The 15,051-nt window shown below is 41.0% G+C and overlaps 1 protein-coding gene across 1 annotated transcript in view; it reads right to left on the bottom strand.

The window, feature by feature from the left end:
• Positions 1-1,564: 1,564 nt before the first annotated feature.
• Positions 1,565-15,051, bottom strand: part of hibadhb (3-hydroxyisobutyrate dehydrogenase b) — a 175,810-nt gene continuing 162,323 nt past the window's right edge. The window contains exons 7-8 of the mRNA XM_085988628.1: positions 3,571-3,727; positions 1,565-2,256 (exon numbers count right to left, since the gene is read on the bottom strand). Coding sequence (XP_085844754.1) covers positions 2,098-2,256; positions 3,571-3,727 — 316 coding nt within the window. The 3' untranslated portion in view covers positions 1,565-2,097. The remainder of the gene's footprint in view (positions 2,257-3,570; positions 3,728-15,051) is intronic.

Genomic DNA, 15,051 nt, shown 5'->3' with positions numbered 1-15,051 from the left:
TTTGTATCAGCATCCAGCGGGTAATCAACATACAAGCTCCAGTAGTTTGTTTTCGTGAGCTATTTAGAGGTTGATCTGCTGATTAACAGCTTTATTAAATGGCAGTTACCACAGTTAACCAATACCAGATTTGGCCTGGACTCGGAATTCAGTTTTCCATTAACATTTAGCTTACAACAATCTGAAAATGCATTCAAATAGACAATGCAACTCCTTAATTAGCAAGCTAAGGGATGTAAGATTTTAAGGTAAATGCTACGCTCTAGAGAAACAAGCAATTTTTAAAATATTTGTTTTACATACAAAAAGATTTTCAGGAAGCAATTTGAGGAACAGAGGAAAAGAATGAGAACAGGAAATCAAGTAAGCTAATTAGGAGCATTTGATATACATATATTGTTCATGCCTCTTGTATTAAATTGTTATAAAATACAATCCAATTATATACGCAGCAAGATCGAGACTGCCCAAACTAATTTGGTGAACAACTTCTACAGAAGACAGAGAGAGATTGAGCCCATCAGTCTCCTCTATCCTTTCACCTGGATCTAAGGTTTAAATCCAGCCCATTCACCCATTGTAAGCGGACAAATGGCTATAACTCATTTGCCTATGACAATCACTTGGCTTTTGTTGCCTACATCGGTCAAAAAAATTGCCTTAATTATGCCAGGGTTAAGGAATGAATCCCTAGAATGGTCAGTCTGTATTGAGATATGATGTTTTTGTACCTGATTCCCCAAACTATATTCCATTAAAAGGCAAGTTTGTGCCGAGTTAGCTGATCTGATTTGTGGCAGCGATAGGAGCACAACAATTAGCTTTGCTACTCCTAGTCTAGAGGGGTGGGGTAAAAGAAAACTAAAGCATAGCTCCTGCTTCTGATTGCTATCCAGTTGCCTCTGCTGGAAGTCTGTGGGACTGTTGGATGAGGACAAGATTGGCCTCAGCAGTGATACCCCAAGAGCCTGAAGGCACTCACTGTCAAAGCCCACATGTGAATAATGCTACTCTGCCAAAGTACCAAAAGCAACAGGCACACGTGGAAGTGCATCCCAACAAGAAGTGAACACCTTTAGGAGAGGGGAGGGGAAGAAAATTAGTGAGGAAAAAAAAGTAACCGTGGATTGTATATTGTGGCAAACTAGATATCTTCAGCCAATCATGTCTACAGAGCAATACTGCAGATCTGAAAGGAAAAAAATCTTTGCAATCTAAGGAACTGGTTTCCAAGAACCCAACTGAGGTTGGGCCAAGGACACAAATACACATCAGTATATGTAATAATAACAAAGGATCTAAAAAAACAGAAGACATTTCCATTTATAATCAGTGATGATATCTATTACCCTTAATGATTTTTCATTTTCTTTAAAATTAGGTTCAAAACCAGTCACACTGATGAGGTGACAGTCTCCTCCCTCTGACAGTTTGTAAGGTAAGGCAGTCTCAACCCACTTTTCCTGTTGACTAGGATCTGAACACAAGACTACCATGAGACCTCTAATTAAATTGGCCAAAGATTCTGAATTACACCAAACAAAAACAATGATTGAATCCAGCATGTAATTAATAGAATTTTATTTCAATATACAATCAGATTTTAATTGAATATTTAAAGAAAAAAATGATAGTTGCCACCTGTTTAGAATGCGTCATTGACTCTGATCTATATATGATCCAAGAAAACAAAACTAAAATGAAAATTCATAATATATCATCTCTTAGTGAAGTAATTGGTAATGAAACTCAACAAAACATAAAACAGAAAGTTAACTTCCTTATCACTTCCCCAGTAACAAATAGTAAACCTGCATAATATGTAACAGTCTCATACCTCATAAAACTTTCTGGTCATCTTGTTCGTAATCCAGTTTCAAAATGCTTTCATTATCTAATCCCACACAGTTAAATTAGAGACCTCTGGGTGCACAATTATACAAGCTGTTCACTAAGAAACTAGACAGCCTCTCTGGGATCATGATTTATGGCTATAGAATTATCCTGTCCTTTTTTGTTGGACAACTGAAGTTACTTGAACACACTGACAAAGTCTCATGACTATTTTCTCAAGATGCATTTTGGTGTTGGTCAAGTTTAAATATTCTCCTCTTCACGCAGGAACTGAAACACCGAAGAGAAGTCTTTCTGAGCATAGCCCCGTGCACTCATCATCCTGTAAATCTGATGGGACAAGGACCCTAATAGAGCAGGGGTTTTAGTGTTTGTGGCAGTGTTTTGTGCTAATCCCAGATCCTAAACAGAAGAAAAAGAGGGACAGTTAGAGAATGAATTATTAAATCTTACTTTAGAACTCAACACTGTGGCCCTATTCAGACCACAAATGACTACAATTATTACAATAAATTACAAGTATATTCTAGCATTTTTTTTGGTCAACAAGGTGTCTGAAATATATAGAAACTAATCATCATATTTTAGAATCCACAAGCCAAGCTACTGAAAAATCAGGTAGAGTTTCTGTTTGCCGAATATGAAGTGCACACTCATATGAAATGGGCCTAGATGGTGGGTAGTGCAAACACAGCACTTTCCTAAGTCTAGAGAGACTACCGTTATTCACCTTTAACCATCTATTCAAGAAATCTTTTTTGCTGGCCATTTAATCGTTGAACTTTGCCCTGTGACAGAAGTCCATATTCCTGATTTGTAATTCTTACCAGTTGTTCTCTTCTCTCTCCCTCCATTTTGTTTCATTCAGTCCAATTTAGGGGCTCACTTATCTTCCAAAGGCTCGTAACCAAAATATTAACCTGTTTTCTCTTTACAGAAGCTGATGGACCTGCTGGAAATCCTGTATTTCTAACATTTTCTGTTTTTATTATAGATCTTTAGCTCTTCAAAGGAAGTAAAACCTAGGACTTGCATTTGTATCAGACAATAATATGTACACATGATCCTACTAATAGCGTAGTAACTCAGCACATTGGCGTTCCAATGCATTGTTCACACAGCTTAATAGAGTGAGGGACTGCATTTGCCATTCCCATGCAATGTGGAAAGGTACAGAATGAAGGTCAGGCATTTTCCAGAGCTAGAGCATTAAAAATGGACTGAAAGACAAGTCACTGAAACTGCCCCTCTTAGCCAGGGCATTTTGCCTGGCATGGAGCAATCTAGAAAGCAGCAAAATGGGAAGAGTATCCCTCCAAAGCACAATAGGTTTCTGAAAGACATATCTTTGCTGTTCCAAGGAATGGTAGCACAAAAAATTACAAGTCACCAAATGACGAGGTCATCATCTCGAATGGACCATCAAAAAACAAAACAGTGAGCTGAGGCGTATTATAGACCAGAAAGTCCGAGGTTTCATGGAGTGTGCTGAGTTAGTTGATCCCAACAGGAACAGGATTTGGTGTTCAACAATTGGCCTTAATGCCAATATTAAGCACCTCCAATCAGCTGGTTATAGAATGACATCATAAGAACCTTTTGAGCAGGCTTCCTGTCTTCCCTCAGTAGACTGAATAGCATGTGGCATGGGTGATCTAAAGGTGGCACAGAAAAAAATGGAGGGGTAATCATTTCTTTATTTTAAAAAAAAAGTACCTTTGCCATCAATGTCGTAGCAAATCCACCTTGATAATCATTAGCAGAAGGGACACCTTCCATCACTCCTGGTACAGGGTTGTAGGTGTCACTTGACCAGCATCGACCTGAGCTCATATTCAGAATTTTCGCCAGAAGCTTCGGGTCAAGCCCTAGCCTGCCAAAGGTTGCAGACGAGTAGTTTTAGGGTCAAAGTGCAAGCAGGGTTGACCAGTTATCTGCTGTTTGACCCCACATAGCCATTTGTCTCATTCTAGTAAGTGTCTTCCAAAATGATACTGCATTTATTTTGGATTTATGACATGACATTAAAATGATTCTAACTCAGCCCAGCATATACAAATTGAACTAAGCTATTAAACACATGGTCAATAAACTTTAAAGAGACAGTACTCTCTGCTGCCTTGCACAGGCTGGATATAAATGGTGTCAAAATAATATCCGCACAACATTCCGTATTCCTTATTCTAATCTTTATTTCATAAATTGTTGAATCTTACAACTAATCAGCCAACAAATATTTCTCTCAGGATTTCTATAAACGGCACAAAGAAACAAATTCTAGTATATATCTTTATTTCATAACTCAATCTACGCGGTTACCTAAATTTAAATCCGTCGATTTTTAAAAACAGGTCATTTTATGTTCCGAAATACCAGCTCACTGTGGGAATGGTAGTTGCTGCATGTTTTGTAATGGGGGAAACATGGATATAGGGAAGCCTCTTACATGTATATCTATGAAGTAGAAGCTGCATTTATGAGCATTGTTAAAAGTCGTTCAAAATAGAAAATTCAGCAATGCAGTTGTTTAGCCAACAAATCTCAAACTCGGTGGCTGGACATCAAACACAAAGTTGCAAATTCAACCATGATGTTTTTTGCAGGGATTGGTGGCAAGCAATTGCGAGAAAAGCCTGGACCTTTATTGGCAAGGCAGGTGTTTAACAGGAGGTTTCGGAAAATATGAATGCTTTTTTAACACAGTTAAAGCACAAAGGCATTTTATGTTCTGAAAAAGAGCACAATAATATGCCCATTGTGGTAACAAAACGAATTACTTTGAAGAATGCAAACAGATAAATGCAATGACTAAATGTGATCATAACCAAACTGTAATTAGTAGCATTATGAATGGCAAACAGTGGGGAACATCACAGCGCTTTACTACATGAAAGGTCGATAATAATTAGACTTATAAATGTGTGACATTTTGAGAAGTGATTTGCTAATTTTACATACAAAAGCTTCAAACCTCACATGGTCTTTTTCTGAGACTCCCAAACTCTGTCCTCACATTCATAGAGGCACCAAGTTGTATATTGTAATATCCGTAAAGAAGAAACAGCGTGGAGTAGCACAATGTAAGGCACATCTTCATGGTTATTACAAATACATTCCACAAAAATTTCCAATATAAATAATTCAATGTTTGGCACCTCTCTGCTCTTGTTTTTGCAGGTGAAACTACTACACAAGAGAGCTATTGGTGGCACAGGCAGGGGCCAGCTGCAAGGAAGTCCACCTCCCCCCCGCCCCCAACAAAGTGTTCATAAGAAACACATAGTGCAACTACAGTAAACTCTTTCGTATCCGGCACCTACGGGACCAGGATGGTGCAGGTTGATCAAAAATTCTGGATAACAGAGAGAGGCAATTTTTAACACAAAAAAAAACCACTGACGAACTCGGCCACTGTGGGAAACTCGGAAAAACGAAAAATGGATGGATTTGGCTATATTACCGGTTATCTATTTTGCCGGTTATTAAAGAATTCCGGATGATTAAGTGCCGTTTAAACAAGAGTTTACTGCAATCAGTCTAGAGATCGCATACGATATTGGGACCATTATTGCAGCTGGTCAGTGCTGACCCATTATTATGTGCAGATATATGCTTACGGAGTATTCAGTCATGTTAACAACCTATTCAATCCATCTTACCGTGAACATCTACAATCCCAAGACCTTTACAGCTCCTCCCATTAATACTATCCCAGCCATAGGTATAACAACTACGTACTGATTGAAATCTTTTGTGTTCTCTTCACAGAGCAAAGTGAGGTAAGCACTTCCAGAAGTACAAAAAAGCACCAGTCACCGCACCCTTGTTTGTCAACAACAGCCTAGCCATCCAGAACCAACCCAGATATGCACACAATGTTCAAAACAGCTCGGTAGAAATCACAGGAGAGTGAATAATAGACACTAATGAGAAAGTTACAAGTGGTAAGTAATGAGGGGTAAAGAGTAATAGTTGAAAGATCTAGGCATCACAGAACCTTTCCATAATTGCAGGAGCATGCTGACTGCAGTACATAAACAGTGGGAAAGAGTCACCTGCATTGTTGAGCATCTTGGTGACAGATGCAATGATTTCACTCCAGGAGTCTTTGGAGCAGATAGGCTCTGGCATCTCCAACTTCAAAGTTTGTGTAGCAACTTTTGTCTGAACAGCAGCTGTCCACTGAACAGTAGTAGCATCCACTCCAACAACATTAACAGACCACAACTGCACTGAAATGTCTCCCACAACAGAAGTCATTGATGCTGCAGCCAGCATGAGGCTCAAATCTAAGCAGCAGTTGAGATTGAGTTTACCTCACTTTGTAATACAGGCAACGATGGTGCAGAGATACAGAGACTCAATTGCTGTTGAAGGTTCTTGGCTCCCGATGAGCTCTAAACAAGAGGACACGTCCTTGCAAAATGATTTATTGAGTGATCAACAGCAGGAGGGCCTTGTTGTCAACAATTACATTGGCCACAGGCCCTTGCCTTGGAACAGCATAAAGTGTCAGACTGGAGCACCTGCCAAAATATGGATCCCACTGTGACTACAGCTGATGACATCCCTAGTTCTGATGCTGGCTCATTAGGCATCGCTACCAAAAGAGGTAGCATGTCTCCCACATCCTCTGTGGTTACACCTGCACTCTATGAGCTTGAGCACTGATTCTCCTTCCACTAGAAGAGCATATATAGCTAGGCATCAACATCCAGCTGTGGCAAAAAAAACAATTTAAAAAGGGCAAGCACACAAGGTAACAACAGATAGGGCATGCATATAGTGTAAAACTAAAGAAAGTTTAATTATTTTATTTCTATACATGTTGATCTCCCATGGTGAATTAACATCAAGTGTAGTCTTCAGGTGAAAGAGGATTAGAGGACGGGGAATAATTGGATCACTGTGAAGATGCAATTCAGTCCCTATTTTAAAGTCATACATTGTCATTTGAGGAGTTGGGGTCCAAATTAAAAAGAACCTCAAAAGGTAATAATTGTTGGATTGTTACCCGAGCCATATTGGCATAGGGATAAGCAGATTAGAAGGTTAAATGCGTGGCTGAAAGAGTGTGTGGGAGGCAGGGGGTTTCGTTTCATTTCGTGGGGCACTGGCACCAGTACTGGGGAAAGAGGGAGCTGTTCCGTTGGGACGGGCTTCACTTAAACCAGACTGGAACCAGTGTCCTGGTGAACCGAATAACTAGGACAGTAGACAGGGCTTTAAACTAATGAAGGGGGGGGGAGGATTCAGGAAAGAGTAAATTTAAAAGCAGCAAGGGAAATGTCAAGGCTATAGAGCAGAACAGAGTTTTGGGTAAAAATAAGCAGTGTGGGTCAGGAAGGGAGAGAGAGAGTAACAAAGATAATGGGGCATAAGTGAATGTGACATCAGAAAAGTCAAAGCTAAAGGCACTATATCTGAATACGCGAAGCATTCGCAACAAAATAGATGAATTAATAGCGCAGATAGAAATGAAGAGGTTTGATCTAATAGCCATTATGGAAACATGGTTGCAAAGAAACCAAGGTTGGGAACTAAATATCCAAGGATACTTAACTTTTAGAAGTGATAGGCAAAATGGAAAAGGAGGAGCGGCATCCTTGATAATAAAGGATGGGATAAAGACTGTAGAAAGGATCGTAGCTCAGAAAATCAAGAAGTAGAATCAGTTTGGGTAGAGATAAGAAACAGCAAAGGGCAGAAAATATTGGGGGCCTATAAACAATTCTCACCAAACAGTAGTTGTAATATAGGGCAGAGTATAAATCAGGAAATTAGAGGCGCATGTAATAAATCATGGGGGGCTTTAATCAACATATAGACTGGGCAAACCAAATTTGCAGTAATAATGTGGAGGACGAGTTCATGGAATGTATTCAAGATAGTTTTCTAGATCAGTATGTTGAGGAACCAACTAGGGAACAGGCTATTTTTGATCTAGTATTGTGCAATGAGAAAGGGTTAATTAATAACCTTGTAGTAAAGGGGCCTTTAGGGAAGAGTGACCATAATGTGATAGACTTTTATATTGAGTTTGAAAGCGATTTTGCCTAGTCCGAAACTAGGGCCTTAAATCTAAACAAAGCAAACTACGTAGGTATGAGGGGCAAATTGGCTAAGGTAGTTTGGGAAACTACATTAAAAGATATGATGGTAGACAAGCAATGGCTAGCATTTAAAGAACTAATACATAATTTACAACAAATATACATTCCTTTAAAGGCACAAAAACCCCACAGGAAGTGGTCCAACCGTGGCTAACAAGAGAAGTTAAAGATAGTATTAGATCAAAGGAAGAAGCTTATGCTGGTGCCAAAAAGAGCAGTAAGCCTGAGGATTGGGAGGATTTTAGAATTCAGCAAAGGAGGACCAAAAAATTGATAAGGAAAGAGAAAAAAGAATGAGAGTAAATTAGCAAGAGACATAAAAACAGATTATAAACGTTTCTATAGGTATGTAAATAGGAAGAGATTAGTGAAAGTAAACGTAGGCTTTAAACTAAATAGTGTGGGGGGGGTGGGGGGGATACGCTGAGCGGAAATTAAAAATGTCAAAGAAAAATGAGAAGGCAAAAGTGCAGGGTAGTGATAGGGGTAATGATAACCAGAGTGTGACAGGAAGGGACAGAGCATATACACAAGACTGCATCAGAAAGAGGGGTCAGAGTAGGTAAAAAGACAAAATTAAAAGCTCTATATCTGAACGCACACAGCATTTGTAACAAGATAGATGAGTTGACAGCACAAATAGAAATAAATGGGTATGATCTGATTTACAGAGACATTACAGAGACACGGTTGCAAGGTGACCAAGGCTGGGAACTGAATATTCAGGGGTATTTGCCATTTCGTAAGGATAGGCAGAAAGGAAAAGGAGGTGGTGTAGCTCTGTTAATAAGAGATGAGATCAGTGCAGTAATGAGAAATGATATTGGCCTAGAAGATCAAGATGTAGAATCAGTTTGGGTGGAGATAAGAAATAATAAGGGTAAGAAGTCACTGGTGGGAGTGGTCTACAGGCCCCCAAACCGTAGCCACACTGTAGGACAGAGTATAAATCAAGAAATAATAGAGGCTTGTAAGAAAGGTACGGCTATAATCATGGGAGATTTTAATCTTCATATTGATTGGACAAAGCAAATTGGCAAAGGCAGACTTGAGGAAGAGTTCTTAGAATGTATATGGGATGGTTTCTTGGAACAATACGTTGTGGAACCAACCAGGGAGAAGACTATCTTAGATTTGGTAATGTGTAACAAGGCTGGATTAATTAATGATCTCGAAGTGAAGGATCCTCTTGGGAAGAGTGATCATAGCATGGTAGAATTTCAAATTCAGTTTGAGGGTGAGAAAGCTAGGTCTCAAACTAGCGTCCTGAACTTAAACAAAGGTAATTACAAAGGTATGAAAGCAGACTTGGTTAAAGTGGACTGGGAAAATATATTACAGGGTAAGACTGTAGAAAAGCAGTGGCAAACATTTAAGGAGTTATTTCATAAATCTCAGCAAAGATATATTCCAGTGAGAAAGAAAGACTCTAAGAGAAGGATGAACCATCCGTGGCTAACTAAGGAAGTAAAGGATGGTATCAAATTGAAAACAAAAGCATACAATGTTGCGAAGAATAGTGGAAGGCCAGAGGATTGGGAACTTTTTAAAAACCAGCAAAGGACGACTAAAAAAATGATAAAGAGTGAGAAGATAGTTTATGAGAGTAAGCTAGCAAGAAATATAAAAACAGACAGTAAGAGCTTCTACAGGTGTATAAAAGGAAGAGAGTAGCTAAAGTAAACGTTGGTCCCCTAGAGAATGAGTCTGAGGAATTAATGAGAAACAAGGAAATGGCGGAGACTTTGAACAAATATTTTGTATCAGTCTTCAAGACACTAAAAGCATCCCAATAGTGGATAATCAAGGGGCTATTGGGGTGGGGGGACTTAAAACAATCACCATCACTAGAGAGAAAGTACTAGGCAAACTAACGGGACTAAAGGTGGACAAGTCCCCTGGACCCGATGGCCTGCATCCTAGAATCTTAAAAGAGGTGGCTGCAGAGATAGTGGATGCATTGGTTGTAATATACCAAAATTCCATGGATTCTGGAGAGGTCCCAGCGGACTGGAAAACTGCAAATATAACGCCCCTATTTAAGAAAGGAGGGAGACAGAAAGCAGGCAACTATAGACCAGTTAGCCTAACATCTGTCATTGGGAAAATGCTGGAGTCCATCATTAAGTAAGTGGTAGCAGGACATTTTGAAAATTATAATATAGTCAAGCAGAGTCAGCATGGTTTTATGAAAGGGTAATCATGTTTGACAAATTTGCTGGAGTTCTTTGAGGATGTAAGGAGTAGGGTGGATAAAGGGGAACCAGATGATGTTGCGTATTTAGCATTCGATAAAGTGCCACATAAAAGGTTACTGCACAAGGTAAGAGCTCATGGGGTTGGGGGTAATATATTAGCATGGATAGAGGATTGGCTAACTAACAGAAAACAGAGTCGGGATAAATGAGTCATTTTCAGGTTGGCAAACTGTAACTAGTGGGGTGCCGCAGAGATCAGTGCTGGGACCTCAACTATTTACAATCTATATTAATGACTTGGATGAAGGGACTGAGTGTAATGTAGCCAAATTTGCTGATGATACAAAGACAGGTGGGAAAGCAAATTGTTTGGAGGACGCAAAGAATCTCCAAAGGGATATAAATAGGCTACGTGAGTGGGCAAAAATCTGGCAGATGGAGTTTAATGTGGGAAAATGCGAAGTTATCCACTTTGGTAGGAAAAATAAAAAAGCAAATTATTATTTAAATGGGGAGAGATTACAAAATGCTGAGGTACAGAGGCATCTGAGGGTCCTTGTACATGAATCACAAAAAGTTAGCATGCAGGTACAGCAAGTAATTAGGAAGGCAAATGGAGTTTTGGCCTTTATTGCAAAAGGAATGGAGTATAAAAGTAGGGAAGTCCTGTTACAACTGTACAGGGCGTTGGTGAGACCACACCTGGAGTACTGCGTACAGTTTTGGTCTCCTTAAATAAGGAAGGATATACTTGCATTGGAGACAGTTCAGAGAAGGTTCACAAGGTTGATTCCGGAGATGAAGGGGTTGTCGTAGGAAGAAAGGTTGAGCAGGTTGGGAATGTTTTCATTCAGAGGGGCCTGGGTGTCCTTGTACATGAATCACAGAAAGTTAACATGCAAGTACAGCAAGCAATTAAGAAAACAAATGGTATGTTAGCTTTTGTTACAAAGGGATTAGAGTATAAGAGTAAATAAGTTTTACTACAATTATACTGGGCATTGGTGAGGCTGCACCTGGAGTACTGTGTACAGTTCTGGTCTCCTTAGCTAAGGAAAGACATACTTGCCTTAGAGGGAGTGCAATGAAGGTTCATTAGACTGGTTCCTGGGATGAGGGGATTGCCCTATGAGGAGAGATTGAGTAGACTAGGCCTATATTCCCTAGAGTTTTGAAGAATGAGAGGTGAGCTCATTGAAACATATGAAATTCTTAAGGGGCTTGACAGGGTTAATGCTGGGAAAATGTTTCTCCCGGCTGGGGAATCTAGAACACGGGGTCACAGTCTCAGAATAAGGGGTCAGCCATTTAGGACTGAGATGAGAAGACATTTCTTCACTCAAAGGGTTGTGAATCTTTGGAATTCTCTACCCCAGAGAGCTGTGGATGTTCAGTCGTTGAGTATATTCAAGACAGAGGTCGATAAATTTTGGGGAATTAAGGGATATGGGAATAGTGCGGAAAGGTGGAGTTGAGGTAGAAGATCAGCCATGGTCTTGTTGAATGGCGGAGCAGGCTTGAAGGGCCAAATGGCCTACTCCTGCTCCTATTTCTTATGTTCTAATGGGGGAAAAATTCAGTATCGCCCCGTTTGGGGCGTCATTATCGGCCGTGCGCAAAGTTTAGCGCCTGGTGTTAATTATTGCCTCCGACGGCAAACTTGGCTTTTATCGCCCCTGGAAGTGATTGGAGCACTAAATCAGGCACTTCACACCTGTCTTAAGGCGCAAAGGCCGAGGAGCGAGGCGCTACCTCAGAGTGCTGGCGAAGCTCATGTGATGTCAGTCCGCAATGGAACACAGACACACTGGCTCCGGCCAGTTCTTAAAGGGGAGTTCTGACGAAAGGTCATCGACCTGAAACGTTAACTCTGTTTCTCGCTTCACAGATGCTGCTTGACCTGCTGAGTTTCCCCAGCATTTTCTGTTTTTATCTTAAAGGGAAGGGTTGATTTTGCTCTCCATCCACATCCTGCTCATTGCAGCCTTGAATCTCGGCCTGGAGAGACCTGTACATCAAATCTGCTGGAAAGAACAAAGGAGACACCCTGGGAAAGAGCTCAGAGTGCAGTCCCCACAGTCTCTTCTAAATCGATACTAGGCAGGGCAAATCAAAATGAACCTGCAAAGTGCTGCTCAGTACCCAAAACTCCTTCACACAGCATTGAATCTCTCCAGAAGTTTCTCTCTCTCAGAATGCATGGTGCAAAAATGTCACCAACAAAAAAAGGCAGGAAGCGGTCGCCTTTAAATAGCGCTCCCCCAGTCCCTTTCTGACTGCAAAACGCTCCCCTCAACCTGTCGTTGCTAACAGCAGGCGGTAAGGCAGGGGGAGCCACTCAATATCCGGTCCGGGGCGCTACCGGGGCGTTGCGTATTTGACTGATGTCACGATCTGCCGGCGCAGGGGATCGTGGCGGTAGTGTTTAGCGCCACCGCAAAATATCTAGTTAATTTCGCGAGCGGCGCAGACATCGCCGCGCCTGGGCGCTAGTGGCTTTGCGTCACATTAGCGCCCTCTTACGGCGCTAACTGGAGGCGCAAACCAACTGAATTTTTCCCCCTATGTCTTTAATTTTATGTAATACTTTGACAAAACTTACAGCAATTTGGGAGGCAGAGAAATAGTGTTGGTTGGAGCTTAACAGTTTTTCTGCACTACAGGCTGAGACAAAACTGAGGTGCTACAGAACCACTACTGGCAGAAGGATGTAATTACAATGTAACAAGTTTACATAGGTAGTTTCCATTATAAATGTGGGTAGAGAAAAATTATAATGGAAAAGGGTGACATGAAGTGCCTATATATGAATATTATAGTGTACATAGATGCAATTGTGTTTGTTTTGACTTCTATCAACAAACATTTTCTGTTGATTAAAATAAAACAGATGTCAAAAATTAAGCTCAGTGCCAGTTTGCATTAAGGTAATATGAAATGAATTATGTATTTTTAAGGTTTCATTTCCACAATGGAGCACTGTACCGCATGCAAGAAATGTCCCTTCTTGGTGTTTGGAATGTACCTGTCTGAGTTGTGATCACCTGGTAAAGAAACGATGACTGAGCAATGCCTCTGCAGCCCCTTCCCCATGAGTTTGTAGACCTGGTTGACAGCCTGCCTATGTGGCCACAAACTGGTAATGCACTACTTCTCTGATATGCCTCACTCGGTGAATCTCTGTGGAGTGACATGATGTGGGGCAAAGGAAGCTCCTCTTATATGCCTTGTATTCGTTGTGGCCCACTTCTGTGAGACTACCATTATGTTGTTCAATACCTACCTCTTCCAATACAAGCAGTGCATTTCCAGCAATGATCTTTCCCCCTGCGCACCCCGCCCCCACAATTGCCATCTCCGGAATTTCCCAAAGATCCATCCTTTACCCCTCCACTTCCTCATCGAACTGCAGCTCATGGGACACCATCTGCAGCATGGAGTTAGCTTCCATACGTATGGTGGTAACACCCAGCTCTACCTCTCCACTACTATGTGTCAGCTTGGCTTAGTTGGTAGCATTCTTTCCCAAGTCAAAAGGTTGTGGCTTCAAGCCCCTGCAATTAATATAGGCTGACATTTCAGTGCAATACTGAGAGACTGCTGCATTGTTGAAGGTGCAGTCTTTTGGATAAGACATTAAACTGGGGCCATGCCTGCTAATTAGATGCAGAGAAAAGATCCCAGGGACAATTTGAAGATAAGCAGGGAAGTCTCCCAATGTCCTGCCAACATTTATCCATCAACTAACACCACCAAAAACAGAGATTATCTGATCATTCATCTCATTGCTGTTTGTGGGACCTTGTGCACAGTTGGCTGCCCCATTTGCCTACAAAACAGGGACTACATTTCAAAGTAATTCATTGATTGTGAAGTGCGATGACATTCTCTGAGGATGCAATAAGGCACTATATAAATGCAAGTTTTTTTTTATTACCATAAACCATCTCTATACTGTGAGATTGTCAGACATTAAATCATGGATGAGTAGAATTCCCTCCAATTGAGCAAAGTCATTGGCCCAGAAATTTGGGTCTCCACGGGTGAGTACGCACGGGGTACTCACCCGTAGGCCCAATGGAAGTGCCGGTTTCCTGCATGCACTGCGCATGCGTGGGAAACCGGAACTTCCGTTCCTCTGAACGAAGAGGTTCAGAGGTCGAACGCGTGCGCGGGAGGGGCTGCGCGTGTGCATCGAACGTCAGTTTTTTTTATATAACAGGTTTTCCCGCGAGGGTAAGCCTGCAGAATTTAGAAATGTAAAAAGCAGGCTAAAATTAAAACATTTTTTCCACAGGTTTATTATTTTTAAATACTTTAAAGCAAGGCAAGTTTATTTTTAGCCCCATTAGAAAATAAAATTATTTCTTTCCAAAATTTAAATTATTGTTTAAAAGTTATTTCATGTAATTTATAGTTTATTTAAAAAATGTGATTTAAAAATTTTTTTATTTGAAGATTTAGTGCTATTTTGGGGCCGTAGTATTTATAAGTCTTGACAGCACTTCCTGTCAGACTTATGAATGGAGCATTCCCTGCTCCGATTGGCTCCCCATGGCCCACGTGATCCCAGGGGACGCATCGAACTAACTGCGCCCCTGGGACACGCAAGAACTGCACGCCGGCAGCTGGACCAGGCCCAGGATCGGAATTCCACGGGGGCCCAGAGCTCAATGGCCGGCGCGAAAGGTAAGTGCAGGTCGGGGGTTTGCATCCCCGGGAAGCCCCCGACCCGAATTTCTGGGCCAATATTTTTGGTCCCTGTCAGAAACTCTGAACCCTTGCCACCAACTCCATCTCACTCCCTGTCTGTTTGCTTAGGATAAATATAACTACAGTGCTCTGTTCTACACACAGTGGAGCTTCAAACCTCATATCCTATCCAT

Source organism: Somniosus microcephalus, chromosome 5, assembly GCF_052327205.1.
Source record: "Somniosus microcephalus isolate GS21.2 chromosome 5, FLI_Smic_1.0, whole genome shotgun sequence".
Taxonomy (NCBI): Eukaryota; Metazoa; Chordata; class Chondrichthyes; order Squaliformes; family Somniosidae; genus Somniosus; species Somniosus microcephalus.
The sequence above is the reverse complement of the archived record's forward strand: the minus strand, read 5'-3'. Positions and strand labels throughout refer to the sequence as shown.